Raw genomic sequence first — 26461 nt, 5'->3', positions numbered from 1 at the left:
TAATAGCATAATAACAAAACATGATTTTTAAAACAAGTCCCTTACATCATTCCTCCAGGTGTAGTAGGTGTGAATATGGTACTTCTACCCACAGGTCAAGAATAGTTTTCTGTGGAAAAACAAGCATTGCAAGAAACATTTTAAAAGCCTGATTGCTAGTGCAGCTCCTTTGGGCTGCTGTGAGCAGGGTGCCTGTGCGTCTGTTCTGCTCGGAACTGCTGCCAGCCCTGCTGGCCGTGCTCCAGGGCTGCTGACAGTTTGGGCTGTCCGGAGCCTGTCGGAGGAGCGGATACACCAGTGTTCCTCCTCAGTGTAACCTACGGCAATGTGGGTGTTCCTGGCGTTGTTTCCCCACCCCCCAGTTCGCAGTTATAGGTTCAGGCTGTGGTGGATGTGGAGGAGAGCTTGTAACAGCCGGGCACGGTGTAAATCCAGGTGGGGAGAAGGCTGCTCATAACCCCGCAGGTGCACCGGGGCCGCGCAGTGTGCCGAGAACAGGTAAAGTGCGGCTCGGAGGGCTTTGTTCCCACCCTTTTAAACCGAGAACGTCCTAAACCTCCGGCTGGGAGGGTTGGGGCTGAGTGGGGCTCGGAGGTGCTGGGGGTCGGCTCGCTCAGCGGAGCCGGGTGTGCGGCGGGGCTCGGGGCAGCCCCTGCCCGGCTCCTCCGGCTGTTCGGGGCCGCTGCCTCCGCAGCCCGGCACGGGGCAGGACGGGGGCGATGGGGCCCGGGAGAGCTTTCTGGGGAGGGCTGGGGCTGGTTCCCAGCGGATCGGGATGTCCTATCGGCGGGGACACCTTGCTGTCCCACGGGCGGGGTGCGTGGGGCAGTGGGGATGCGGAGCCGGCTCCGAGCCCTGCGCAGCCCGGGGCAGGGAGGAGGGACAGGAGGCACCCGAAAGCGCCGTTCCGCAGCCCAGGTCCCGTCCCGGCCCCTCTGCCTCTGGTCCCCCCGCAGGGAATGCCCAGCTCCGTGCGGGGATTGCCGCAGCTCGGCAGGAACACGGCGTGAATCTCTCTAATAAATAAACAGGTCCATGATGCTTTAGTAAAATAAAAATAATCCCCACCACCCCGGGAACCAGACTCAGTCCGTGCTCTCGTGCTTTAATTACTTTGTTTCTAGCACTTTTGGGGTGCGGCCAGAGGAAAGAGCTGAGCCTGCCAGGGCTGGCTTTCCAACAGGTTATGTCTCGTATCTGCAACAGACATCTTTCTGCAAAAGACACGGTAACAATTTGATCACGACTTGATAACCAGGGAAAGACTGATAGCTCTAATGTGTCTGGATACTTCATGAAAGGAATGAGAGTAGCCTCTTTATTTTGCATAGTAAAGATGAGGCGTCACTGAGAGATAAATTGTCCACACAATCAGATTTCCCCATTTATTCAGCAAGGGCTGTGCTGGACAGGCAGTGTGTGTTCCGATCCACTTCTCATCTGTGTGTTGGGGTATCAACCATGTCATCTTCAGTGGGTGCTCTAGCCATGGGCAAAGGCAGTAGCATAAGCACTTCTGTTAGAATAAACTGCTATGTAAGTTTAGCAAAAGCTCTTAGGTCAGAGAAGTGCCTTTTATTCTGTAACTCATGGGTCGTACAGGATCTGATCTGCAGCATGCTGATTTTGACCGTACCCCATGTGAGCAGTGCTGCAAGATCAAGGTCTCTTTATGGACAGGAGCCTTTGCTGCACAGGGGAAAAGAGCCTCTCAAAACTCCCTCGCTGCAGAACTGGGTGGGGGAGAACAAATAAACTGGTTTTGCAGAGCGTCTTCTGGAAATTTAATCCTGTTTATCCCTTGGAGAAAAACATTGTCAAAACTTTTAGACTGAAATCTGTGATGTTTGTTTTAAGGAGAAGTTAAACATTTCCCCTGTTGTCTTCCTCCTCGCCCTTCAGTTTCAGATCCCACTGTGAGCTGTCCCCAAGCAATGCCTGGGGCTGGGCAGAGGGGAAGCATGGGCTCCTAACAGAAGTTGGTCACTGCCTCCAAAGCTTGGCAAGAAGAAAAAAGTAAAATTTATTTATGCAGAACAAGCTGAGAGACTGAAAAAGGAGACAGGAAGATTGGTTCCCCCCTCCCTCCCTACATCTGAACATCAAATGAGCACGTAGCAGTGAGCTCCCCTCAGCAAGCTGGGGCCATTCCTCGCCACTGACAGGAGGTTGCTTGGCTTGTTAAAAATATGTTTTAATGAATATACAGTGTAATCTTTCCTGCTTTCTCCCTGATTAAAATGAGTGATATTTTGCAATGTTGAAAGACATGTTGGCAAGGTACTTGTCAAGAGGAGCTTTTATCCCCTTTACCTCCCTTTCCCATCTCTGTGTCACTTCTCCAAACACACTACACATGGTCACAAGTCTTACTTAGCTTTGAGTAAGTTGCTGTCATATTCATGTGTCCAAGTGAGAATCTGGATGCAATAATAGGAGTTTTGACTTAGTGTGGTTTAAAAAATATGTATTTTTGACTCATTATTGAGGTATAAATTATTAAAATTCCCTATCTTAATGACTGAGAAGATAAAATGAAAATGTCCTTCACTCACCACCCCCCAACCCCCGCCCCCAGCAAAGCTGCTAAGGTTGCTGCTGCTAATCCTGGGCTAATGCTGATGAGCACCAGGTGATGATGAAGCTTTCTTTCAATTCCTGTTTCTGAGAGTCTGGCTGGGTGAAAAGGCAAGGAATTCATCCTGCAGATTAGTTGATTTAAACCCAAGATAAAACCAAGTGGGCGAAACGTCTTGACCTGTCAATGTTTTGTGTGAAAACAATGTGAAATCCACAGCACCTGTCACATCTGGCTGCAAGCAGAGGCCTGTCCAGCCCTGGGTGATGTACACCCTGGAAATAGCTCCTGGGAAGAATGTCCTTGAGGCAAGGCAGAGGAATGACCTTTCCTCTGTGCAATTTACAGGGCTTGAAGCTCCTGGGGGACACGCAGTGGGGCTTCCCCAGTGAAGCTGTATTTTGTGTTGATCTCCCTTTACTTAGCCAAGCCTGGGATCTGTCCAGTCTGCTGAAGGGGGATGCTTGATGCACCTGGCACTGCAGGACAGGGTTATTGTGTCTGTAATAATAGTGGGGTGATGCCACAGAGCATTTTTTAATCCCCTCTTCATTTTGTACCTGTGCAGGTAATTGAGCATGGCCTGCTTTAGGTATCTTGCCTTGTCTGGTGTGAGGGATATATAATTTGCTGCAGAGACAAGTATTTCCTGAGAAAAATCCACCCATTTTCTGAAAAACAACTAACAGAGCTGGTTATCATGAAGCACACTTACTTGTCTTTAACTACATAAAGAAAATCTTCTTGTGCAATGACAGGGGCAGAGACCCATCAGGAATCTGCTCTAGTGAGTGCTTTTAATCTGGAGAAAAAATAAATATCCATGTTTGAAATAGAAAGCCAAGAGCTCTACCACATACATTTGGTCTAAATCTGGGCATGCTTGAAAGTGTCAATGAAATCTACCAACGACATGATGGCAGCCTCACTGATTTCAAAGGAAAAATGAGCAGAAAATTGAGTTTGCTGGACAGTTATGCATAAAAAACATCTCCCAGAAAGCCAGTCCTTGTAAAAAAGGAGGCATGAAGGAGCCTGGGGCTGAGTGTTGTTTGGGATGGGGATGGGACAGAAACGGGGTTGGGGAAGGGGATGGGATTGGGAAAGGGATGGGGACAGGGATGGGGACGGGCAGCAGCTCTGCTTGAGGGATGGGTCCCCGGGCTGGGCTCCCAAACAGGGGCGTCCCAGCCGGAGCTGACAGGGAAGCTGGGGGGATGTGGCTCTGATTGTGCTCGGTCAAAGCCCCAAGCAGCTCTCTTGGGCTCTCCACCAGCTTGCCCAGGCATCCTAGTGGGACTCAGCTGAGAAAGGAAGCTGCACAGGAGAGGGAGGAGCAGAGAGGTCTATGTGGGCATGGAGAGGAAAGCAGGCAGGGCTGGCTGTCCCTCCCTGCCAGGGCTGATCTCTCTGGATGGGATGGGAAAGGAGTACATTGAGAGATTTCCTTTTTTATTATTCCTTCATTTTCATGTTTTTCCCTGTAGGTGGCCATTGAATCATAGTATGTATTGTATAGGTGGATTTTGAGCCATAGTGAAGTATATGTATTGTATAAGTGGCCTATGAGTCTCAGTAAAATATATGTATTGTATAAGTGGCCTTGCCCCAATCCTAGTTATTCTAAATGGGCTGCAGCTGTGATGTCCTTAATTGGGCAGCAGCTGTGGCTAATGAAGATAACTGGGATGAAAGGGGGTGGGCTGGCTGGTCAGGGAGAGCCTTGGAGGAGCCCTGACGAAGAAGCAGGAACAACACTGCTGTGAAAAGCTGTGTGTGAGAAAGCAACCCAGAAGGTATGGGACTCAAGAAATATGATAACAACATTTCCCTTCTATCTGTTTCCCTACCCCTCTCCCCAGGGTAGGAGTTACTTTTGCCCCCCAGACACTTTGTTTCTGAGCTCATCACCTGAGACACCCAGGAAGATGATCAGCTGCAGGTAAAGAAACTGGCTTTGGGAATTGGATTGCTATTCTTCTCCTCTTTTGTTTCTTTTTGGTTTTTTTTTTTTCCCCTTCCAGATTTGTCACCATGAACCTCTTGTCATTTGAGTCCATCTGCATTTTCCTGACTTCCCAAGGTATGTTTAAAGCTGCCATTTTGAATCAGTGGTTTGGGCCTCGGGTGCTTCCCTATCTCCAGCTGGAGTTCTTCACTCCAAGGAATGAGAACCAAGTCAGTGCCTCTCCAGGAGGTTTAGGGGTAAACTTCTGAAACACAGTTTCACCCAAAAGGGGAGAAAATAATTCCTGGAGAAACAGTTTTTCTGAGAATTTGAAGACATGACTGATCTGTATGTAAAGTGTCTAAGTGATGTGGGAAAAGCTGATGTTATGTTAAAAGTGCATAAATCTATCCAGTGTTTATGGCTGTAATCTCAGAAGCTTAAGGCTGGCCTAGCTCTCATTCTTGCCCTGTCCCTGCATGCAGTGAGCAGAGAGACTGTCCTGTGTGCTGGAGTCATGTCCTTGTCATTTTTCATGCTCTCTGTGTCCCTGCCAGAAGGAATTTCCTGACACAGATACACTGCTGTGTCACCAAATTATGTTTTGCAGCTGTGAAACCTATCCAGCAAACCAGCATTTTTGCTGTTATAGGTTAAATCCTGTATGTCTTGTTCATGGATGATTATCTGTTTGATCCCACAGCTTTGCTGGCACTGGGTATACAACAAATCCACGTTGGCCAGGAGATGATTGGCAAGATCTCAGCTGCTGGCCAGTGTAAGTTTGTTTTATAAAGCATTTTCTATATCTGAATTCCCTCTTCCTTTGGTTTTTTTGGCATGGTTTTTTTTAATTTTTTTAAGTTTGTTGTTGTTACTTACATTTCTTAGCCCCTCTTCAGTCTATAAAGTCCCCAGCAATGCTCTGGCAGTCACAGTGCTGTGGCTGCCTCTATTCCAGCCTGGCTTTCTCCCTCATTGGTGTTAGCTCTCCTGGGATGTGATCTACTCTATTTTCCCCAAATTGGCTATTTGCCGGCTGTATGGTGTTTCTGTCAGCTCTTCAGAGCCTGCTCCAAGCAATCCTGATTTGCAGAGCTGTGTTTAATTACTGCCTTGATCAGACCTCCCATGTGGGTGGTTTTTGGGGCTGTAAAGCCAGCACAGCTTGCTGGGAGCAGGGATGGGGCTCTGGCTGGCCCATGGTCACCTGCAGCTCCCCTGTTGTACTGGCAATCAGCTACTGATAAACTCTGCTGTGAATTCTTTCCTGATTTTCAGGATCTTTAGCTTGTCAGAGTGACCCCAAGAAAAGTTAAAAAATCTCTTTTCCCAGCCCATCACTTGAAGAAGGAGTCAGAGCTCTTCATTTCTTGGTCTCAGGGTTGTTTATTGTGTCTTAGCTATAAAAAATTTTCTCCTGCCCTGCCGAGGTTCATCCAGCAGGACAGTTCCAGGCACTCTGCCTGCCTTTATACAAAAAAACTATGTGTACAATGTTTACAATTCCTTCCTAATACCTATCATCTATGTTAGACAGTGAGCTTCTACTTTATTGTTATGTCTTTAAACTAAAAACTACCTATACAATGTTTACAATTACTTTCCAATACCTATCACCTATGTTAGACAGTGAGCTTCTACTCTAAATCTATCTAAAAGTGCCACCATCACAGCAGAAGATGGAGGCCAAGAAGAAGGAAAAAGGCTGGACATGCCCAGATCCCTTGCTCCCTATGAATCCCCATTCCAAAAACCCCAAAATCTACTTTTTCACCTCATGATAAATTCACTATAATTCTACTTAGTTTGTCATGGCTTGCAGGTATTCATCTATGGTTGGTAACTTGCTCCATGGGTCATAAGCAAACCCACAGGTGTTCTGGGCTGTGTGCCAGGGGCTCTGAGCCCCCTGGCAGGGTCCTGGCAACTCTGGACACTCGGAGGGATGCACTGAGCTCCAAGAGGGGCTCTGCAGCTTTCTCTGTGCATGTTCAGGCAGGGGTAGGAGCCCTGCTGCAGCTCCAGGCTCAGCCCAGCTCCCAGGGCAAGGCTGACGAGCCAGGACAGGGCTGGCAGGGAGGCTCTGCTCCAGCTTGTCCTCAGCAAGGAGCCCCAGGGCAAGGCTGGGTGCCCCCTCAGGAGAGCCAGTGACCCAGAAGGGAATGCCTCACAACTTCCAATCCCTGTAATCTGGGATCAGAAAACCCTAATTATGAATTCAGGTTTTGGCTAGCAGGAAGGATTTGGAAAAAGTAGTGACAATAAAAAGATTATAATAATGGGGGTAGAGTAGCATCACTGGCCAAAATAGCTCTTAAGGGGTCAGTGTGCTTGATCTCTATTGAGCTTCTGGATTCTTTTTCCCTTGAAGTTGATTCTGGCAAATGCTGCAGAGGAAACTTTAAAATTTCCCTTTAAATGCTTTGAAAATGATTCTTCATAGTCTGCAATCTGCCATTTATTTATTTCAGTGAATGAAAATTAAATGTGAATGTCAATGAGATTGTGTGTTTCCACTGCAGCAGAAGCACCTCGGAAACTTCTGCTTGAGAGTAGTCATGTTCATGCAGGCAGGGGTGATACAAAGACACAGATTCACAGTGTATATCTGTTTTCTCCTAGTGATGCAGTGCTCTGCCTCATTAGATGTTCTTTTCCTCCTGGATGGCTCCTACAGCATTGGCAAAGGAAGCTTTGAAAGGTCCAAGCACTTTGCAGGCAAGCTCTGTGATGCCTTGGACGTCCATCCAGACAGAGTGAGTGTCAGGAATATCTCCTCCAATTTTCAAATATCTTGGCCAGTGTGTCTAAAGGCCAGTGGTAATGTGCTGAGTGAAATTGCAAAATTCAACCTACCATGGGGGCAGAGTATTTATTATTATCAGAAAGATGCAGTTTGTGAAGCAGTGGGATTGGAGGATGCTTCTTGATTCTTCAGATTTTAAACAGTTCCTTTGGAACTTGAGAAAATACATAATCCTTCCGGTTAAAGATTATTATTTGGGGTTTTTTTTAACGGATTTTATTTTGGTTTGGAAGCTCATCAATTAGTTGGATCTTTCTGTTGCTTTTCCTTGGAAAGCTGCAGAATTAATCTCTGGGAAGTTAGCCACCTTTCTGTACAGATGTAAATGATGTAGCCTGCTTGCTCTGCTTCCCCCAGAAGGAGATGGGTGCTGTGCTGCTGTAGTTTCAGATCTTGCTCCCTGGAGCCTTGAGGCACCTCTGGGTGTGAATGAAACACCCTGGGGTTCATCTGAGGGGACTTAAGCCAGACTGGCAGCAGTTCCAGGTGGGCATCAGTCCCACAGCACTGCCTCAACTGAGGGCCTTGGAACAGGCTGGAATGGCTGCTGGACTTGATTCTATGCCAGAGCCTTTCCAAATAAATGTCAGGTCTTTGGGAAGGTTGTATTTTATTTTTTAAATACCATCTCTCCACTAGTCTTTCACTTAATTGTCTCACAGAGTGGACTGAAAATTGGTAATCTTTCCACCTTTGGAATTGTCCCATTCCATAATACTTCTTGTAAGGCTTCAGTGAAGTATTCTGGATGTATTGCCCAGTACAGACCATTTAGTCCATTTTCATTTTCAACTTGAGAAAATGGTTTTAGAGGAACTATTAGAAAAAGTATTGGTTTGTGTTGCCTGCTGTGCTCAGTGCCAGAGGGAGCTACTCTCAGTGATGGAAAGGTTGCCTGCCCAGTGTATAAGTGGGTTGGTGTATAAGGTGTTATTTATAAATTTACTGCCCCTGAGGCTGTGAGCTGCTCTGAGTTGATTAATATAGATCCTGAGCTGCCTCTAACTGCAGCAGAGGCTGCTGTTGTTTCCAGATAAACATTTTTGCCTTGTTTATAGTCTGTATAGATAATAATGGAGTTCCTGCTCTAAGTTCATTGAGACTGCTTGTGGCTCGACATCAAAAACATAGTTTGCCTCCATACAGTTTAGTCTTCCCAAGTTTGTAAACTGATCAAAAGAGTAAAACTTGCACAGACAGCTTTCATGACCTTCCATAACCTTTTCTTTTAGGTCCGTGTGGGAATGATACAGTTTAGCTCAACTCCCCACCTTGAATTCCCACTGGATTCTTATCTAACCAAACAAGAAGTGAAAGAGAGAATCAAGAGGACTGTGTTCAGGTCAGCTTATTTTACATCTCTGCTCTTTTTCTGGGCTTTTTCTGGGCTCAATCTCTGGATTGAGGGTTTTTTTTTTGAGGTTTAGAAATCTCTGCTTCAGCTGTGCTTACACCAGTGTGATGTCCCCTGGGAGGGAGGTGAATGAACACTGTGCTCCATGATCCACAATCCACTAAAATGTGAAACCTGGTCTGTCTTAGTGAAAGCTGATAGGAGACAAAGTTTTCAGTGTCCTGTTATAACATGGTAAATAGAGAGTTTTCCAGCTCTTTGTCTGTTTGAGCCAGGCAGTGGGTTACATCCTCCATGGAAAAACAAGCATGTTGTTCCCTCATGGCTGAGCTAAGGCAGCGCAGTGTGCTGCTTCATTTTTTGGTGGTTACAGTTTCCTTTGTCCTGTGATTCAGTGATGAACTTCTGCTCTGTAGATATCTATGTATGCTTGCTCAATTCAAGAGGATCAGGTTTTCAGATGGAAACCTTTTTTCTTCCTGAATGTTGAGAGTTGGATGTCTTCCCGTGACCCCTGGAAATGGAGCCAGGAGTCCAAAGAAGAGCTGTCCTTAGAGCCTCTCAAAATCCAAACTTTACATCTTGGAGAAATACATTTGGATCTACTGAGGATCTGACAATCACCCCAAGATACCACTTGTTTTGATGATAGATGAGGTATTGGTAAGGCCTCTGGATGTCTACTCTTTTAGCTGATCTGTTTTAGGACTAAGGGTTAGATCAACATTTCCCATGGGTATCTGCTGCTCTCAGGATGTTGCACATATTGCAAGCAAATGTGATCAGTTTTGCATTTTTCAAGCAAGATCAGTTGGCTGGATTTTGTTGTATTTCTTTTTGATGAGTTTAGCAAATCGAGAAAACCTCTTCTGCACTGTTACAGGAAACACAGAAAACAAAGATGCATTCCCCCTCTCTGGTTGTTGTTGAAAGTCTGTGAGAGCAGAGAAAGTGAAGCAGCATTTGCTGGCTGGCACTGCATTTCCTTGATGACAACAGAGGGATGCTGACAGATCAAACAGAAATAATTACTTTTTGCCTGGGTATTTCATCTAGTTTAAATGAAAAGCTGACATTTTGAAGTCGATAAAATAGTTGTGGATGGATTCCAATTGGCTTCTGAAAAAGAAATGGGTGTTTGACATCTTGGTTGAGAGGTTCCTTGATGTGCTTCTGATGAGCCTTTGGCCAGTGAGGCATTTCCTGACTGCAGCCCAGAGCTGACAGCACTTGGAAGGAGGCAGCATCAGACTGAAGTGAAGCTTTTGTGATTTATTTGGAGACTGCTGGTTTCTCCCTGTGAGTGCTGTCCAAATAGCTTTGGAATTCGTTGGCCAGTTCCAGCCATACTCAGTGGTAATCTCAAGCTAAATTTCACATGAATTTCTTTCATATCAGTCAGCAGCTGGTTACAGGAGAGAAACCTTCTCAGTGCTGTGCCTGAAGATAGACAGCAGGTAAAGCCCAGATCTCCTTGTACTTCAGAAAACCCTTATTGGAGTAGTGCCTCAAACACATTTCCACTGTGTCAAACCCCAGTGAAGCTCCAAATGCAAATAAGCAATTTAATGAGCTCTTTATTAACATTTTCTAATCCTCAGGGCTCACATGGGCACAGTGTACTGAGTTCATCAAGATTTAAGTCACCACACTGACTATGCACAGTGTGGTTTTCCTCATGCAAAGCACTGTTCAGTGAAACATCTCACAGACATCTGGTCAGAAAAAGGCAAATTTGGACTTGCTATGAACACATGGTCACTGAGTATGCTTGGAAATGGTGCAGTGCAGAGGAGGAAGAAGTTCAAAGCAAAGAGACCTGGCAAGTACAGAATGATAAAGTTTCTGTGAAAATCAGAGGGTAGGTGGAAAAACAGTGCACTTGGGCATGATGAAATGCTTTTCTAGAAGAAGCAAATCAGGAATCAGGTGCTAGGGCAAAGGATGGATGTTCAGAAAGCAAATGAGGTGTGTTTGTATCAATGCAGACAAAGAACATGAATCCTCCAAGGAAGGAGTGACACCTGGGGTTTGGTTCCCCTGGATTGCTCTGGACAGCAATAAAAGCAGCCCCTTAAGGGCAATTACAGGAAATTATTTACAGCACACAGGTCTGTGGCACGTGTGGAAGAAGCTGGGCAGGGGCTGAGCAGGAGCACTTGGGCTGTGGGTGGAGGAGAAGCTGAGCCTGAGTCAGCAATCTGTGCTGCCAGCCCAGAAGGCCACCCTTGGGCTGAGGAGCAGCGGGCTGGGCAGAGAATGTGTTTTAGGGAGAGATGCCTCTGCCGAAATGAAGATGCAAATGAGACCATGTGATGGCAACATAGAGATTTTATTTACAAGAAATGTGAGGGAGAGAGAAATAGGAAAGAGGTCTCGGAGAGAGAGAAAAAGAGCAGAAGAGAATGTGTTGGAACTAGATGATCTCTGAGGTCCATCTCAAACTAAACCATTCTGTGATGCTAGAGAATGTGTTGATGTTTTTTAACTTGATATTACCAATATAAATAATAATAATATAATATATAAAATATATAATAATAATGTATATTAATAATATAACAAATAATAATGCATTATAATGTATATATTATAATAATAATTAGCTACTATTACTATTTTATCTCCATCATCATCTTATTATCATCCCTATTGTTCTTCTCCTTCTTCTTCTTCCCACTATTTACTTCTGTTTCTTCTTCTACATCAATTTATTCTTGTCCTTATTCCTTCTTATTCTCATTCTTAGTTTTCTTTTTTCTTGTTTAAATTCTTATTCATTTTCCTATTCTTTTCTTATTTTTTTCTTATTATCATTCTTATTCCTTTTTCTATTTGCATTATTTTTCTCCTTCTTATTCCTTTTTTCCCCTTTTTTTATTCGTATTCTTAATCTTTTTATTATTCCTATTCTTGTTCTTATTTTTTTTCTTATTCTCATTGTTATTATTATTCCTACTTTTTTTTTCTCATTCTTATTCTTATCCTTATTTTCTTATTTACTACTACTTCTAAATCTTCTTCATATTATCACAGAATAATGAGGTTGGAAGACACCTCTAAGATCATCGAGTCCAACCTATGCTCTAACACCTCAACTAGACTTTAGCACCAAGTGCCATTATTATTAGTCCTACTCCTATTCTTTTTGTGGGTTTTTTAGTGTGTTTTGGTGGTGGTTTTTTGGGGGTTTTTTGTTGTTTTTATTTTTTTTTAACTAATGCTACTATTTCTAAAACCCAACTTCTGTCTGTTTTGGATAAATTGTGTTTGGCAAAGTCATGCAGTGTGCAATGGAGTCATGCACAGTGTGCAAAACACCTGTCTGTGCTCATTCCTCACAGATAAAATCCCAAAGGATCTCCATGTAATCCTTTCCGGATGAGAGAAAATGTCCTTGGATTCCACCAGGGGAGGTCCTGATGAAATATTCAAACCATTTTTTCCCTGACAGAGTGGTCAGGAGTTGATTGCAAGGAGTTCCTCAGGGAGGTGGTGGAGTCTCTGTCTTTGGAAGTGTTCCAGCATCGTCTGGCTGTGGCACTTGGGGACATGGTTTCAGGGTGATGGTGGGACTGGATGGCATTCAAGGTCTCGTCCCACCCTGATGAGTCTGTGACCTTCACCACTGAGTCACATGGCACCAAGTGCCCCCATGGGTGCTGGTTTGGGGCTGGCCACACGGGTGATATTTGTCTTGGAGAGACCAGCCTGGGATGCTCCGCAGCAGCTGGGGATTGCTGGGGCTGCAGGGCCATGTCTGGGCAAAGGCAGCTGTCCCAGGACATGGGGGACATGCTGAGGGCCAGCTGCCCCTGTGGGGCCCAGGCTGGTGCTGGCAGCCAGCCCTAATCGTAGGGCCATGGGGCCAGGCAGGAGAACATCCCCTGCAGTGCCCGCAGCGCCCGGAACAGGCGGGAGCGACGTCTCTTGGAGACCTTTTGGTCAATGGACTCTTCCCAATCAGACTCTTCTTGGTAGCTGCTGACCTCTTCGTGGGCCAGCTCGTGCTCGCTGGGCTCTTCCCAGGCAGAGAGATTCTGGGAGGTACTGACTTGTCCTGGGAAAAGGCCTTGCTCCTTGCCTTCTTCCCAGTCTGAAATTTCATGGTCGCTTCTGACATCTCCATGGGACAGTGCATCATCTTCCCCGACGGATTCATCCCAGTCAGAGAGCTCATGGTGGCTTTGGGCTTCTTCTAAGGAGAGTTTCTGCTCAGTGCCTTTCTCTGTGCCTTCTTCCCAGTCTGAAAGTTCTTCGTAGCTTCCGGCATTGCCGTGGGATGGCTCTTCTTCGATGTATTCATCCCAGTCAGAGAGCTCGTGGTGGCTTTGAGTTTCTTTTGAGGACAGGTCCTGCTCCGTGGCTTCTTCCCAGTCTGAAATTTCTTGGTAGTTTTCAACATCCTCATGGGACAGCTCTTCCTCAGTGCTTTCATCCCAGGCAGAGAGCTCGTGCTGGCTTTGCTCCTCTTCTAAAGAGAGCTCCTCCTCACTGCTGGCTTCCTGCTGGGGTCCGTCCTGGTACCCACCTGCTTCTTCTACGGCCAGCTCCTGCTCAGGGCTGGCTTCCCCTTGGGGCTCTTCCTGGTGGCTCCCGGTGTCTTCTAGGGACAGCTCCTGTTCAGGGCTGGCTTCCCCTTGGGACCCTTCCTCATGGCTACCAGCTTCATCTACAGCCAGCTCCTGCTCAGGGCTGGCTTCCTCTTGGGGCTCTTCCTGGTGGCTCCCGGTGTCTTCTAGGGACAGCTCCTGTTCAGGGCTGGCTTCCCCTTGGGACCCTTCCTCATGGCTACCAGCTTCATCTACGGCCAGCTCCTGCTCAGGGCTGGCTTCCCCTTGGGGCTCTTCCTGGTACCTACCAGCTTCATCTACAGCCATCTCCTGCCCAAAGCTGGCTTCCTCTTGGAACCCTTCCTGATGGCTACCAACTTCATCTACGGCCAGCTCCTGCTCAGGGATGGCTTCCCCTTGGGGCTCTTCCTGGTACCTACCAGCTTCATCTACAGCCATCTCCTGCCCAAAGCTGGCTTCCTCTTGGAACCCTTCCTGATGGCTACCAACTTCATCTACGGCCAGCTCCTGCTCAGTGCTGGCTTCCTCTTGGGGCTCTTCCTGGTACCTACCAGCTTCATCTAGGGACAGCTCCTGCTCAAAGCTGGCTTCCTCTTGGAACCCTTCCTGATGGCTCCCAGTGTCTTCTATGGCCAGCTCCTGCTCAGGGCTGGCTTCCTCTTGGGGCTCTTCCTGGTACCTACCAACTTCATCTACAGCCAGCTCCTGCTCAAAGCTGGCTTCCTCTTGGGGCTCTTCCTGGTACCTACCAGCTTCATCTATGGCCAGCTCTTGCTTAAAGCTGGCTTCCTCTTGGGGCTCTTCCTGGTGGTTCCCAGCTTCATCTAGGGACAGCTCCTGCCCTATGCTGGTGTCTTCCTGGGAGACATCCTGGTACCCACTGTCTTCTTCTAGGGACAGCTCCTGCTCAGGGAAGACCTCCTCTTGGGACCCTTCCTGATGGCTACCAGCTTCATCTAGGGACAGCTCCTGCTCATCTGAGGCTTCTCCTTGGGACCCCTCTTGATATTTACTGATTTCTTCTTGGGACAGCTCTGCGCCTTCCTCATCTTTGCCCTGAGAATGCTCAAGCTCCTCAGCCAAGGCCCCCTCCTCAGGCTCTTGCTCTTCCAGGGCTGATCCCTTGTCTGTGTCCACCTGCTCCTCACTGGAGGCTCCCAGTGGGCTGAGCAAGGGGCTGGGGGTGCAGCAGGGGCTGTGTGGGGCAGAGATTGGGCTCTCTTCCCCTGTTTCTCCTGCAATTGCTGCTTCTATTTCAGCATACAAGCTTTGCTCCAGGTACCTCTGTTCCTCTGGCTGCTGGCCATATCCCTGGATCACAAGCACAGCATTGTCCACGATCTCACAGCTGATGCGCCTCGCTAAATCCAGCACAGCCTGGCTGCACTCCGGGGACCAGCATGGGTTCTCTGCTGCTGCTGGTGGCATTTCCTCCATGAGGGCAGGAGAACCCGGTGCCCTTTCCACCTCGAGGGGCTCTTCCTCCTCAGCCAGAGTGGCTGCCAGTTCATCCTCCATGGAACTCCCCAGGGCAGAAAAGTCTCTGGGCAGCTCATGGACTGCCTCTCCTGCCACCTCGGTGCCCATACTGCTGGGAGAGGTGGGGCCCTCCTGGGCATCCTCGTCCGTCTCTGGGAGCAAGGGTTTGTCCCATATCCTGTAATCAATGCCTTCTGCCCCATGGGACAGCCCCTGGCTGCTGACGCTTCCTTCCTGTTGGGGCGGCTTTTGGTCGCTCCCATCTTCTTCCCATTGGGGCAGCTCCTGGACATTGTAGTCTGTTTCTTGTGATAGGTCCTTGTCCCTGTTGTCTCTCACTTGGGACAACTCTGGGTCTCTCTTGTCTCTTTCCCATTGGAATGGGTGGCTTTGCGCTTCTTCCAAAAGAGATGGTTCCTGGTGTGCCCGCCCTTCCCGCTGGGCCTGCGCTTGGTGTGTCTCATCCTCTGTGCGCAATCGGTGCAACTCCTGGCCTGTCACTCTTGCTCCCCACAGCCTTTGCTGTGAGCCATGTCTCCAGTGGACTCTCACAGTTGTACCTCTCCCACACTCACACCTCTGATACAACTCTTGGTGCCTCACAGCTCTCTGTGGGGAGACTTCCTGGGCCCTCACACCTTCCTGTAGTTGATTATACTCTTGGAGTGTCATTTCTTCCCAAAGGCAGAGCTCCCGTCTGGTAATGTCTCTCCATGGGGAAAGCTCTTGATCCGAGTCACATTCCCAGTCTTTATCCATGTGGTCAAAGGCACCCCCCTCCTCAGTGTCCTACAGGGGCAGGCCTGAGCTGCCCCCTGCCCCCAGCCTCTGCCCACTGAGGGCTGGTTTTCCATCCATCCAGCCAGGCAAGGGGCTGGGGGCTGGGAGTTGGGCTTCACCTCCTCCTCCTCCTCATCTGATGCGGTCGGGGCACAGGGATCCCAGGAGCTGCTTCCTCCTGAGAGAGCAGCTCTCATAGGAATGGGATTCCCGGGGCTCTGTGCCCCTTAGATACCCCTAACACAGCCCTCTGCTGTGTCACAAGGGCCACAGCAGTGTCACACATCACCCAGGGCTCTGACACAACACACCGTGTCACAAAGGGCCACACCTGGCACCCCTTCAGCAGCTGAATGACCACAATGTTCACATGGAAAGACAGAAGCTGTAGAGACATTTGTAGATGATGGAAATAAAGTTCAAATATCCAAGAGTTCTGGTTACTGCACCAATTGCAGAAACACTCTGCTGTAGAGACCGCTCTGAGTTGGAGAGGAGGGACATAAGGGTGAAGAGATGGGACCAGTGGGTAGAAGATGAGAAGAATGACAGGATGAGACATCCCCATGGATCTGTTGTGTATCAACAAGCAGAAATAGGCTACACTTCCCATTACCAGAGTGTAGCTATGATATTTTCTGAAAAATCCTTTCCTTAGGATTTTTTCTCCTGAGAAGCTGAAAGGCCTCAGGAACAAAACGTAAATAATGGTTATCTGCTGCTGTGGAATGCAACAGGTGGATCTGTGATTGGTCTCTTGTGGTTGTTTCTAATTAATGGCAAATCACAGCCCAGCTGGCTCGGACTCTGTTTGAGACACAAGCCTTTGTTATTCGTTCCTTCTTTTTCTATTCTTAGCCTAGCCTTCTGATGAAATCCTTTCTTCTATTCTTTTAGTATAGTTTTAATATAATATATATCATAAAATAATAAATCAAGCCTTCTGAAACATGGAGTCAGATCCTCATCTCTTCCCTCATCCTCAGACCCCTGTGAACATGGTCACACCAGAGGGTAAAAATTTGCAACCCAAATGGTAAATTCAGTACCAGGGGAGGAATTCTGATTTCTTCTTTTCTGATTATATCTCCCTGCTTTCTAGAGGTGGCAGCACAGAGACTGGTCAGGCTCTGAAGTACATTCTCCACAAGGGTTTCCCTGGTGGCAGAAACTCAAGTGTCCCTGAAGTCCTGATCATCATTTCAGATGGAAAGTCCCAGGGCAGCACTTCAGGGCCTGCAATGCAGGTGAAGGAGAGACACATCGCAGTTTTTGCTGTGGGAATCAAGTTTCCAAGGTAGGAAACTCTCCAGAGTGGGAAGCAGACACCCAGCTAGCCAAATGGCCAGTCCTGGTGAGTGAGGGGTTGTCTCAGGCTAGATATAAGTTTTGAAAAGAGAAAAAGGTGGCTTAGTTTTTGCCAGAGCAGGGTTGATTTTTTTTTCCTGTAGTTGTGGGTGTATCTAAGAAATAATCCATACCACTTTGTCATTGCCAGGGGTGGGGAAAGGGACTTTCTCCCTTCAGAGAGGAATGGTATTCCTTCCTTCCAAGGAGGGGAGAAACTGTGGTGGACAAACAGTGTTGAGACAGACTTTCCAAGGAAATTGATTTCGTCTTATATCTTTTGTTATTAATATTTTTATTGCTGCTGTTGCTGCTTGATTTCTCATGTCGTTTCTGTTCTCAGTAAATTGTTCTTATCTCAGTCCATGAAATATTTTTTCCTTTTGTGTTTCCAGCTGGAGGTGATAGGGGAAGGAAGGGGAAGCCTGGTTTCAGTGAGAAGACTAAATTGGGGAATACCATTCTTAAACCATGACAAAAAGGAATTTTCGGGGTAATGCAGGCACAGAGGAAACACTGACTTGGTGGCTGATGTAGAAGGAGCACCAGAGTTAATGACAGAAACTTTTCCACTTGGTAGAGCTATGCTGCTGCCTGAGACTAAACACACCAGGATCCTGGAAACTGAGGAGTGTCATGGTTTTGCATCAACTCTGTTTGCTGCACAGGGTTGGTTCTGACTCTTAATTCTTTGTGGGGGAGGCTGAGCAGCTGACCTGTGCCTTGCTTGGCAGGTGGGAGGAGCTGCAGGTGCTGGCCAGCGAGCCCCCTGAGCGGCACCTGCTCTTTGCTGGAGATGCTGAGGATGCTGCCAACGGCCTGTACAGCACCTTGAGTGACTCTGCCTGCACTGCCACCGCTCCAGGTGACCCTGCTGGCCACACCTCAATGCCCATGCTTTAGCTTGGACATGGCACTGAGTGAGGATGATGAGGCAGTGTCAGGAAGCATGCAGGGGAATTAGCAGGTGTTGCACTTTGAGGTAATCTGCTTCTGGTGCCCAAACAGGATGGCATGCTCTCCAAATTCCTCCAAGCTGCAGAATCCTAAATCTTCCTGCATCCTGATTCACCTCTGAAAATGGGAATATTGGCTTTTGGTCATGTGACAGGGGATAGAGGGATAAAGGCAGTTGTGTTAAATTTTCTAATGGACTTGGCTGTGTATCAGGGGGAGGCACCAGGAGTTAGAAAGGATAGAACTGGAGTGGTCCAGAGGTAGCAGAAAATCAAACACATGAATGATAAAGGCACCAAAGGGGCTGAAAAACTGTCACTGAATCATGAACTCAGCAGTGTGTGGTTTATAGCAAAGCAAAGGAGGCTGAATATTTAGGTTTCCAGAAAGTGGAGTAGGCTGGTGATCTTTTCAACAGGAAATCTTACCTCTGGGGTCTCCCAGAGGCTCTTGGAAGCTCTGCCCAGTCTGTTGTTGTCAGATAGTTGAAAACAGCTGTCTACTCTTACAGCCTTTGTATTTTCAGGCAGCTGAGGCTAGTTTGCCTTTTACTTTGCTGCAGGCTGCAAAGTTGAGTCTCACCCTTGTGAGCGCAGGACCCTGGAGACTGTGAAAGAGCTGGCTGGCAGCTATGTGTGTTGGAAAGGCTCAAAGCAGCCCAATGCAGTGCAGGCTTCACTGTGCCCCTTCACCAGGTAAGCTGGGCACCCACAGCTCTAAAAATGAGAGGGGCTGAGAGATAAATACAGTAATGAGGCTTTTATCTGACCGTGACTATTTACTGGGATAAAGGTCCCTCAGAAGACTGATGCAAACAGTCTGTAGTCCTAGGAAGAGTCTCTGCTCTGATCATTGGCTGAGCAGCAAGCAGACAAAATAATTTTTTGAGTCTTAAAAATACATCCATAATTTTAAAATGTAAATATTACAGTTGAAATTTTTAAAAAAGGGTAGATTCAATGAAATTATGCTTTTCCTTTTGCCATCTCCTTTAGAATGGACTATTTTAAAAAAATACTTGTTTTGAAAACCTGTGTTTTCAAAGGGAAGTTTTTCCATTGAAAACACAGTAAGATCCACCTTGAAGGCACCTTGTTAATATTTAAATTAATGGCAGATCTTATTCTTCCTGTTTCAGGTGGAAGAGAGTCTTGATAAAACACCCATCCAGGTGCTTCCGAACTGTATGTCCAGGTGGGATTTTGCTCTTCCAAAACTTTAATTTGTGAAACAGGAAAGGTAATAATTAAAGAGCAAAAAGACAAGGGTTTGCTTTCACTTCTCAAAAATTGTGCTCAGAGTGAGAGACTGTGATCAGTAGATATTTAATCCATTTTTTAATCTATGACCAGAGTTCTTTTGGATTAAAATGTCTCCCAGTAACTTCTCCTCCACTTGAGGAGCCAGTGAATTCTCATTTGTTCATGTTCTGGGGGCAGAGTCTTGCATTGCTTCCCAGTGCCTGCAGGGAGTCACTGTTATCCAGCCAGGGGAGCATGCAGGGGTGCCTCCAGTCATACACTAGGTACCATAAGCACATCAGGTTAGTGGGGAGCCTGACAGGTGCTGATCACTTGCCCATTTTTGTGGCTGTTGAAGTAACTGTGCTTCTTCAGTCCTTTTTGCAAATTCAGGTTCAGGTGACAGTGGCTTCATTTTCTTTACCAGTACAGCACTGTCCAAGCAGCAGGCCAGACCCTGACCTCTTCATTGCTGCTGAAAATCTGTCAGGACTGCAGGACCTTTAGCAATTCTCTATTAATACAAATATGGTGTCACTGCTATTGTTCCACATCAAACCAAGTCAGAGTCTGGTTTTCTTTCTTGTCACAGCCTGCTGGAGAGCCATCCCAAATGGAAATTGCCCTGGAGATGAGGTGTCCCTGTGTTAGTTCAAACTCTGCAGCAAGAGGGGCAGAGCTGTGACCCTTTTTCCACTAGCAATGCTGCTCATGCTGGCAGAGGATGGGGAAGGGCAGGCTCCCTGCTGATGACCTCTCTTTCTCTTCCCTGTCCTGGTCAGACCCCTGTGACTCCCAGCCGTGCCAGAATGGTGGCACGTGTGTCCCAGAGGGACTGGACAGGTACCACTGCCTCTGCCTGCTGGGCTACGGAGGAGACATCCACTGTGGTAGGTGTGAGCCTGTGCTCTGTCTCCTTCCCTCTCAGCTGGGTCCTGCTTTGGTGACACCCTCTGTGCCACCCTGGGGACAGCTGGGGTGGGGCCACAATGCTTGGGCTTTTCTCCAAAAGCAGGCTGAATTTACTCTCATGCTGTGTCAGGCCCAGTGGCTGGGTCCTGCTCTTCAGACACTGTGTGGCTATGAAGAGCACCAGTATTGACAGTCTCACTGTGGCATGGCTGCCCTTTGTGCCTAAATGCAGGTGCTGTGGGATCAGAGTCACTGGGAGAGACATGGATGTGTCTGTTGGTCCCCTCCCCACACACACAGGTGCAGCAGGAGCTCCTGGTTTTGGGGGTTCAATGTAAAAAAGCCAAAAGCTCCTGATCATTAGAAAACACCTTGTACTTACTTTCCCCAGAACCAAGGTTCCAGCTTCAGTGTCTCAGGGTGTCAGAGATGAGGGTCTGGTGCTTGGACTCTCTCCTTTCTCCAGTATGTGATTGTGTCATTCAGAGGTTCTGCCTACAGCATTAAGATAATTTCTGATTTGAAGTTTGCCATCCAAAATTGCAAGAATTCCCATAGATGTTTCCTGTCTCTAAAGGTTTATATGGCATCCAACCAAAACAAAGCCTGCTCCTGGCCCATTTTTCCTCCAGCTCATGATATGAATGGCAAAATGTTTGGGTTGCTGGACACAGTGTCCCCACTCCACAAGGCTTCCAGCAAGCCCCTGTTGGGGTTGCCCTGCAGATGACTGATTGCCTTCTCCCTTTCCAGCAGCAAAGCTGAGCCTGGAGTGCAGTGTGGATCTCCTTTTCCTGATGGACAGCTCAGCAGGGGTCACACTGGAAGGGTTCCTGCGCTTCAAGGCCTTCCTCAAGAGATTCCTCCAGGCCGTGGTGGGCCAGGACTCCCCAGTGAGCGTGGGGGTGGCCCAGTATGATGATGATATCAAGGTACCCATTGAACTGGGCCAGCACAAGGATGCACTCAGTCTCATGAAGAGAATTGATGCCTTGAGTTTCAGTGGAGGGAGAACCCTGACAGGCAGAGCCCTGCAGTACATTGCACAGCACGGTTTTAGGAGTAGCCCAGTCTTTGCAGATGTGCAGGATGATCTCCCATGTGTGGTTGTCCTGCTTACTGACTCCAAGTCCCAGGATTCAGTGGCAGAAGCCACTAAGTATGTGAAGGACCAAAATATCTTCTTGATTGGCGTAGGCAGCAGCTTCATGAGAGCAGAGCTGACCACGGTGACTGGCAATCCACAGCAGACCATTGTCTACTCTGACCCTCAGGACCTCTTCAACAGGATGCCAGAGCTGCAGAGAAAAATCTGCAGTGTGGGCAATCCTGAAGGTAAGATTGGTGTGGGCAAGGGGGGACAAGTTTGCCAAACCATGCTGGGGTGTCGTAAATTCCAGCAGGGAGGAAGGAAGTACAGAAGGATGAATGTCCTTGTTTTTGTTTGTCAGTCACAGATCCCAGGACTAACCTCCCATGAGTGATTTTTGTGATGGATCTTGTGAAGGAGACATAGATCACCCTTCACCATCAGTGATCAGCAGTGTTGAATTTTGCGCACAATTTCCTCTCACTGCTGTTTTTCAGTCAGAAAGGAGCAGATATATGTTCTGAGAGACACCATGTTTGTGCTCCTTTCCCCAGGCTGCCAGGCCCAGTCTCTGGATTTGGCATTTGCTGTGGATGCCTCGTCTGGAGTTGGCCTGGAGAACTTTCTGCGTCTGAGGCGCTTTGTCAGGAGCAGCTGCTTGCACTTCATCATCAACCGGGATGTCACCCAGATTGCCCTGGTGACCTATGGCAGCAAAGCTCACACTGTGTTTGCCTTGGACACCCACACCAGCAGCTCTGCTGTTTTCCAGGCCATCGACCAGGTGCCCTTCCTTGGGGACTCAGCCTCTGCAGGCAGTGCCTTGCTGCATGTTCACAGTGATGTAATGACTGTGCAGAAGGGAGCAAGGCCTGGGGTCAACAAGGTGGTGGTGCTGCTCTCCAATGGGGGGGGCATGCAGGGTGCAGCTGCCCCAGCCCAGCAGCTGAGGCACAACGGCATCCTGGTGTTTGTGGTTGTCGTTGGGGACGCAGACAGGGACACACTGCTGAGAGTTGCTGGGTCCCCCAACTACCTGGTGCACATCTCCTCCTATGAAGACCTGCAGTATTATCAAGGCCTTATCATCGAGAGGATCTGTGAAGGTAGGAGAGCCTCCATTCATCACTCTCTGTCAGTGCCACCAGCTCCTGCTGTTGTAGGTTTTTGGATGTTTTACTGACTGAACTTGATACTGTCTTTTGCATTTTACGGATGGGGAAACTATGACACAGAAATCTGATGACTGCCCAAAGCAATCCTTCAGGATTTAGTAACCAAATTTCCTAAGATTCAGTCCAGTGGATGAGAGTGGCCATAGTGTGACTGGCTCTTTCCACCCCTGCTAGATCTAGGTTCTGTTTTCTCTGAAGGAAAAAGAAGTTTTCTCTTTTTCTGATGTTGCTTTAAATCTGTAGAATTTACTGTGTGTTACTGTTCCTCTTCAGTGTTTCTGGGGGAGGGCTCAATGGGCCCCTTTTTTGTGCTGGTCTCTGCTGTCTTGTCCAACAGGTTTGTGACCAAGTGTTTGTAAAGTGATGAGTCTGCAACCTCATCACTCCTTTTCATCCTTAATATCTCACTACTAAAATTATCATGTAGGCTTTCGACATTTTGTTTTGCCCTGTATTTAATCCTAAAATCAGAATCTGTCCATTTCGAAGCCTTCAGACTGTTAAACTAGTCCTTTAGACAAATTGTGATTTGTCTTATTTGTAGGACCAAATCCTTATCTTCAAAGTGGAAGAATTTTCAAATATTTGTGTCAAAACTCATGTTTGGGGGTTGAAAAAAAAGGGGAAGTTTCTTCAAAACTTTGAGTCATGAGTGCCAGTCCTCAGCTGGGGAAAAATATGGCTCTAATAGTAAATTTGAAACACTTGCATGTTGTCTAGAAATCAGCTTTTCAGAAAGGACAGCAACCCTAGTTTTCAGACAGTGACAATGAAATTACTCCTAGTTAAAATACCATGCCTTGCTTTCTCATTCAAAATAGCCTTAGTTTAACATCTATCCTTTTGCTTTAACATGTTTATAAGACCAAAAGAAGCATGTTTGAGCTGCAGCTCAGAAGTCCTTTTCATCTCTGGGCACAGCTGTGTCTCCTTCAGGCTTAGAAAGAGCTGCAGCATCATCCCTTTGGGGTGAGAGCTGCTCTCCTGGCAGGCTCTGCGGATGGTTTCTGCTGAGCCTTTCAGTGTGTTTCTGTTGCAGGGGTACTTTCAGCTGTGTTATTACAAAAACAATGTACTGTACCTGGGAATTAGCTAAAATGCCAGGGGTGAAGGGGAAGAGACAGCAAGGTTCAAGGAGTCAGGGTAATAACATATCATTTCCTGAGAGTGAATTGTTGCTTTCATTTCATCTGCAGGTAAATCACAGTTTGTACTAGATAGGCTGGAACCAAGGGCGATGTAAAGATAAGCCCTTCACTCAGTCTTTACTCCCAAATCCAAGGCTTAATAACAGAATCATTGTCTGTGAAAGGACTTAAGACTTTATGATTACAGAGGTATTTGAGAAACAGACCCTGCCTCTGTGTACCTGGAATATGGTGTTAGTTCTGAGGTTTCATCTGAAAAGAGTCCAGAAAAAAAGGACCTAGGGTTTAGGAGAAAAAAGTTTCCAAGCATTAAATATATATGAATCAGATTAATGGAAATACAAGTTATTAGGATCATGAAAGTGCAAGAACCTCATTTAAGGTTTGTTAACAGCAGGCTGGAATTCAGAGAAATGGTGTTGGGGCAGAATGATTCCCCACAGCAGGGTCTGTGAGGTTATGCTGTGGAGCATCCCTGGAGGGATGAGGTCGACACTTGTAGAGCAGAGCACCATGGAACAGCAGCACCTGGAAGATGAGTGGTGTGTCCAAGAGATCCAGCTTTCAGCCCAATAATAGTGGAAGTGTCCATCCCTGGGAATACACTCTCAGGCAGGACCCCAGTTCACAAATCCCATGGTAACTAAAATATTTTTTAACCTGGCTTGGTTCCCTATGAAATCAACTGGAGTTAAAGCTGAAGCTAGACTGATATGTCTCAGGTCTAGGGCTGTCAAAAAAAAAAAAAAAAAAAGAATTTCAGTTACAATTTTGCCAGTCTTAGGTGTGGGTTGAGATTCAATGACTTGATGTGCAGATAGGGGATAGGATTTGTGTTCTTTTTCCTTCCCCTTTTTCTACTTTGTCTGTGATTTTTCTACCCTGGAGCAAAGGGTAAGGCAAGCAGCTCTGCACCACTTCGCAGTTTTTGAGCAGAGGAATTTCACACCCTCACCAACACCGAAGTGGTGTTGCCAGCAGACTGGAAGCAAATTCCTCTGGGATGCTGCTACTTAACCTAATGTATTGGCAGCAAGGCAGCATGGAACCCTGCCAGCCCTGCTGACAGCTGGGCTCTGTTGTGTTGAGAGGGTTGGGAAAGCTGTCACATACTTTATAACAACAGGGCTAATAACTTGGGCTGTGCTTGCAGGCTTCTCTCAAGCCCCCTCAAAAAGAAACCCAGAAATTTTCCCTGTGTTGTTTTCCATTCATGTCATCCTTACTTCCCAGCTGGCAACTTCTCCTTATTCCTCTCCAGGGGAAACTCTTATCCTCTCTGGGGCAAAGTGAGGTTTGAACTTCAGTGGCATTTGGGATTGTGAACCTGTTAGGGCAGGGCATGTGTCTTGCTCTGTGTTGTCCAGGTCTGGTGGGGGGATTTTGGGGGTGCCCACAGCTCTGCACATGCTCCATTTTGCTTTTCTAGCATATGCAGCCTATCATTAAGTGACTCTTAAGCTTTACTAGGAATATTCTCCAGATTTAGACACCTAGAAAAGCCATTCTGTTCTCTAGGTTAAAGTGTCAAGACAGAATTGTGGCTTGCACCCTCTGCCATGTTTAAATGTTTCTCCAGTCCCAGTAGCCCCTGATGACAATTTTTGCAGCATTCCTGATGGATGTGAGTCTCAGCTAGTAATAATGCAGATGTGCCTGAGCCTGCTCTCTGCTCTGTGTCTGTTGCAGAAGCCAGAAGCCCTGTGAACCTGTGCAAGCCCAACCCCTGCATGAACCAGGGCGTGTGCATCCTGGGGCCGGGGAGCTACCGCTGCCAGTGCCATGGCTGGGAGGGACCCCACTGTGAGAGCAGTAAGGACCAGCAGCCCCCCAAACTCATCCCATCCCTCCCTGAACAGAGAAACTCCTGGACGCTGTTTGGTGGCCAGGCCTTGGTGCTGGTGTGCTCTTTATCTTATGGAAAGTGGAGAGGTTTGGGCTGCTGAGGGGAGCAAGGGCTTCTCTGGAGAAGCTGTGCATTTTTATACATTCACTGAGTGAGTTGACTGTGAGGGGAGCCCAAGGAGGTCTAAATAATTTTGGTAGTCTTCCACTCTGTTCTGTTCCACTTTTCCCTCTGCCCTGCTAGAAAAAACAAGCTTTCCTAGGCTCCCCAGGTGGAAAGATTTGACTCTCTTTTAATGGGGGGGAGCTGTTTCTGTTGGAGCAGACCCCCTCACTTCCCCTTTCAATGCTGTCCATGGTGTAAAACCTCTCCATTGCCCTCCTTCTCTTCAGCAGGGGAGCAATGCCCATGAGGTGAGGAGTCTCTGGCTCCCTAGAGATGGCCTTGTGCCCATAGCATGATGTTCTCAATTTAGATGGGTTTTCCCCATGCCCAATATTTTGCTTTTTACCAGAATTCTGACTTCCAGCCTGTGGCCTCTAATATCTGTCATCTAAGGGAATGAATGGTTGGTTGGTTGGTGTGGACTGAGTGTGACCTTATCCCTTGGTCCTAAAGCCCTCATCCCACATCTATGCTTTTCCTCTGCCACAGGAGTTCTCCGGGGGGATTCTCCAAGATCTCCAGCCCTTCCTCCACGTTCCCATGTGCAGTGGAGTCCAAGGGGTCTGCAGCACCTCTCCAGAGCCCTCCAGCACAGCAAAAGGCAAATGGATCAGAGGCATTGACACAGATGTGCTGACTGCTCCAGTTCTCCATCCAGGAACACTCTCTGCCACTCACAGGCACTGTCCAGCCCTTGGAGTTGGTGGAGTTGCTCCAGCACAGGGACTGTCTTGAGGCCATTCCCAATTCCTGCATTGCACAAACTGGGCTCCCAAGAACTCTCTTTCTTTTATAACTGAAGTAAATATTTGTGTTTAAGTATTTCTTTCTGGCATTTTGCATTTACTCATCCAGGTCTTAAGGTCTTGATTGTTTTGGGGTTTTTTTAACAGATTTTGATAGATCTGTGAGTTAGTCTAAAAATATGCAGAAGTCTGAGCAATTCTGGAGCTCTTGCTGAAGGGGTATAACACAGATGATGCACTTGCAGTCAGGTGCTGGAGTGAATAGCTCATTACATGCAGGAAGACAGAGGAAGAGGAAGGAGAACTGATTAC

At 47.4% G+C, this 26461-nt stretch overlaps 1 protein-coding gene across 1 annotated transcript; it reads left to right on the top strand.

Annotated features, from left to right (window-relative positions):
- The first annotated feature begins 4608 nt into the window (after positions 1-4608).
- On the top strand, positions 4609-26144 carry VWA2 (von Willebrand factor A domain containing 2). The gene is made up of 13 exons (XM_054276705.1): positions 4609-4661; positions 5230-5304; positions 7152-7285; positions 8568-8677; positions 16625-16819; positions 17604-17734; positions 18389-18521; positions 18965-19020; positions 19850-19957; positions 20733-21314; positions 21624-22175; positions 25082-25204; positions 25893-26144. The coding sequence occupies exons 1-13, from the start codon at positions 4613-4615 to the stop codon at positions 26024-26026; spliced, it is 2382 nt and encodes a 793-aa protein (XP_054132680.1). The 5' UTR covers positions 4609-4612; the 3' UTR covers positions 26027-26144.
- The last annotated feature ends 317 nt before the right edge of the window (positions 26145-26461 follow it).

Source organism: Melozone crissalis, unplaced genomic scaffold (assembly GCF_028551555.1).
Source record: "Melozone crissalis strain CALT ecotype California unplaced genomic scaffold, PUWL_Pcris_2 ptg000019l_1, whole genome shotgun sequence".
NCBI classification, from domain to species: Eukaryota; Metazoa; Chordata; class Aves; order Passeriformes; family Passerellidae; genus Melozone; species Melozone crissalis.
Note: the sequence above shows the minus strand (reverse complement) of the source record. Positions and strands in the feature narration are given on the sequence as shown.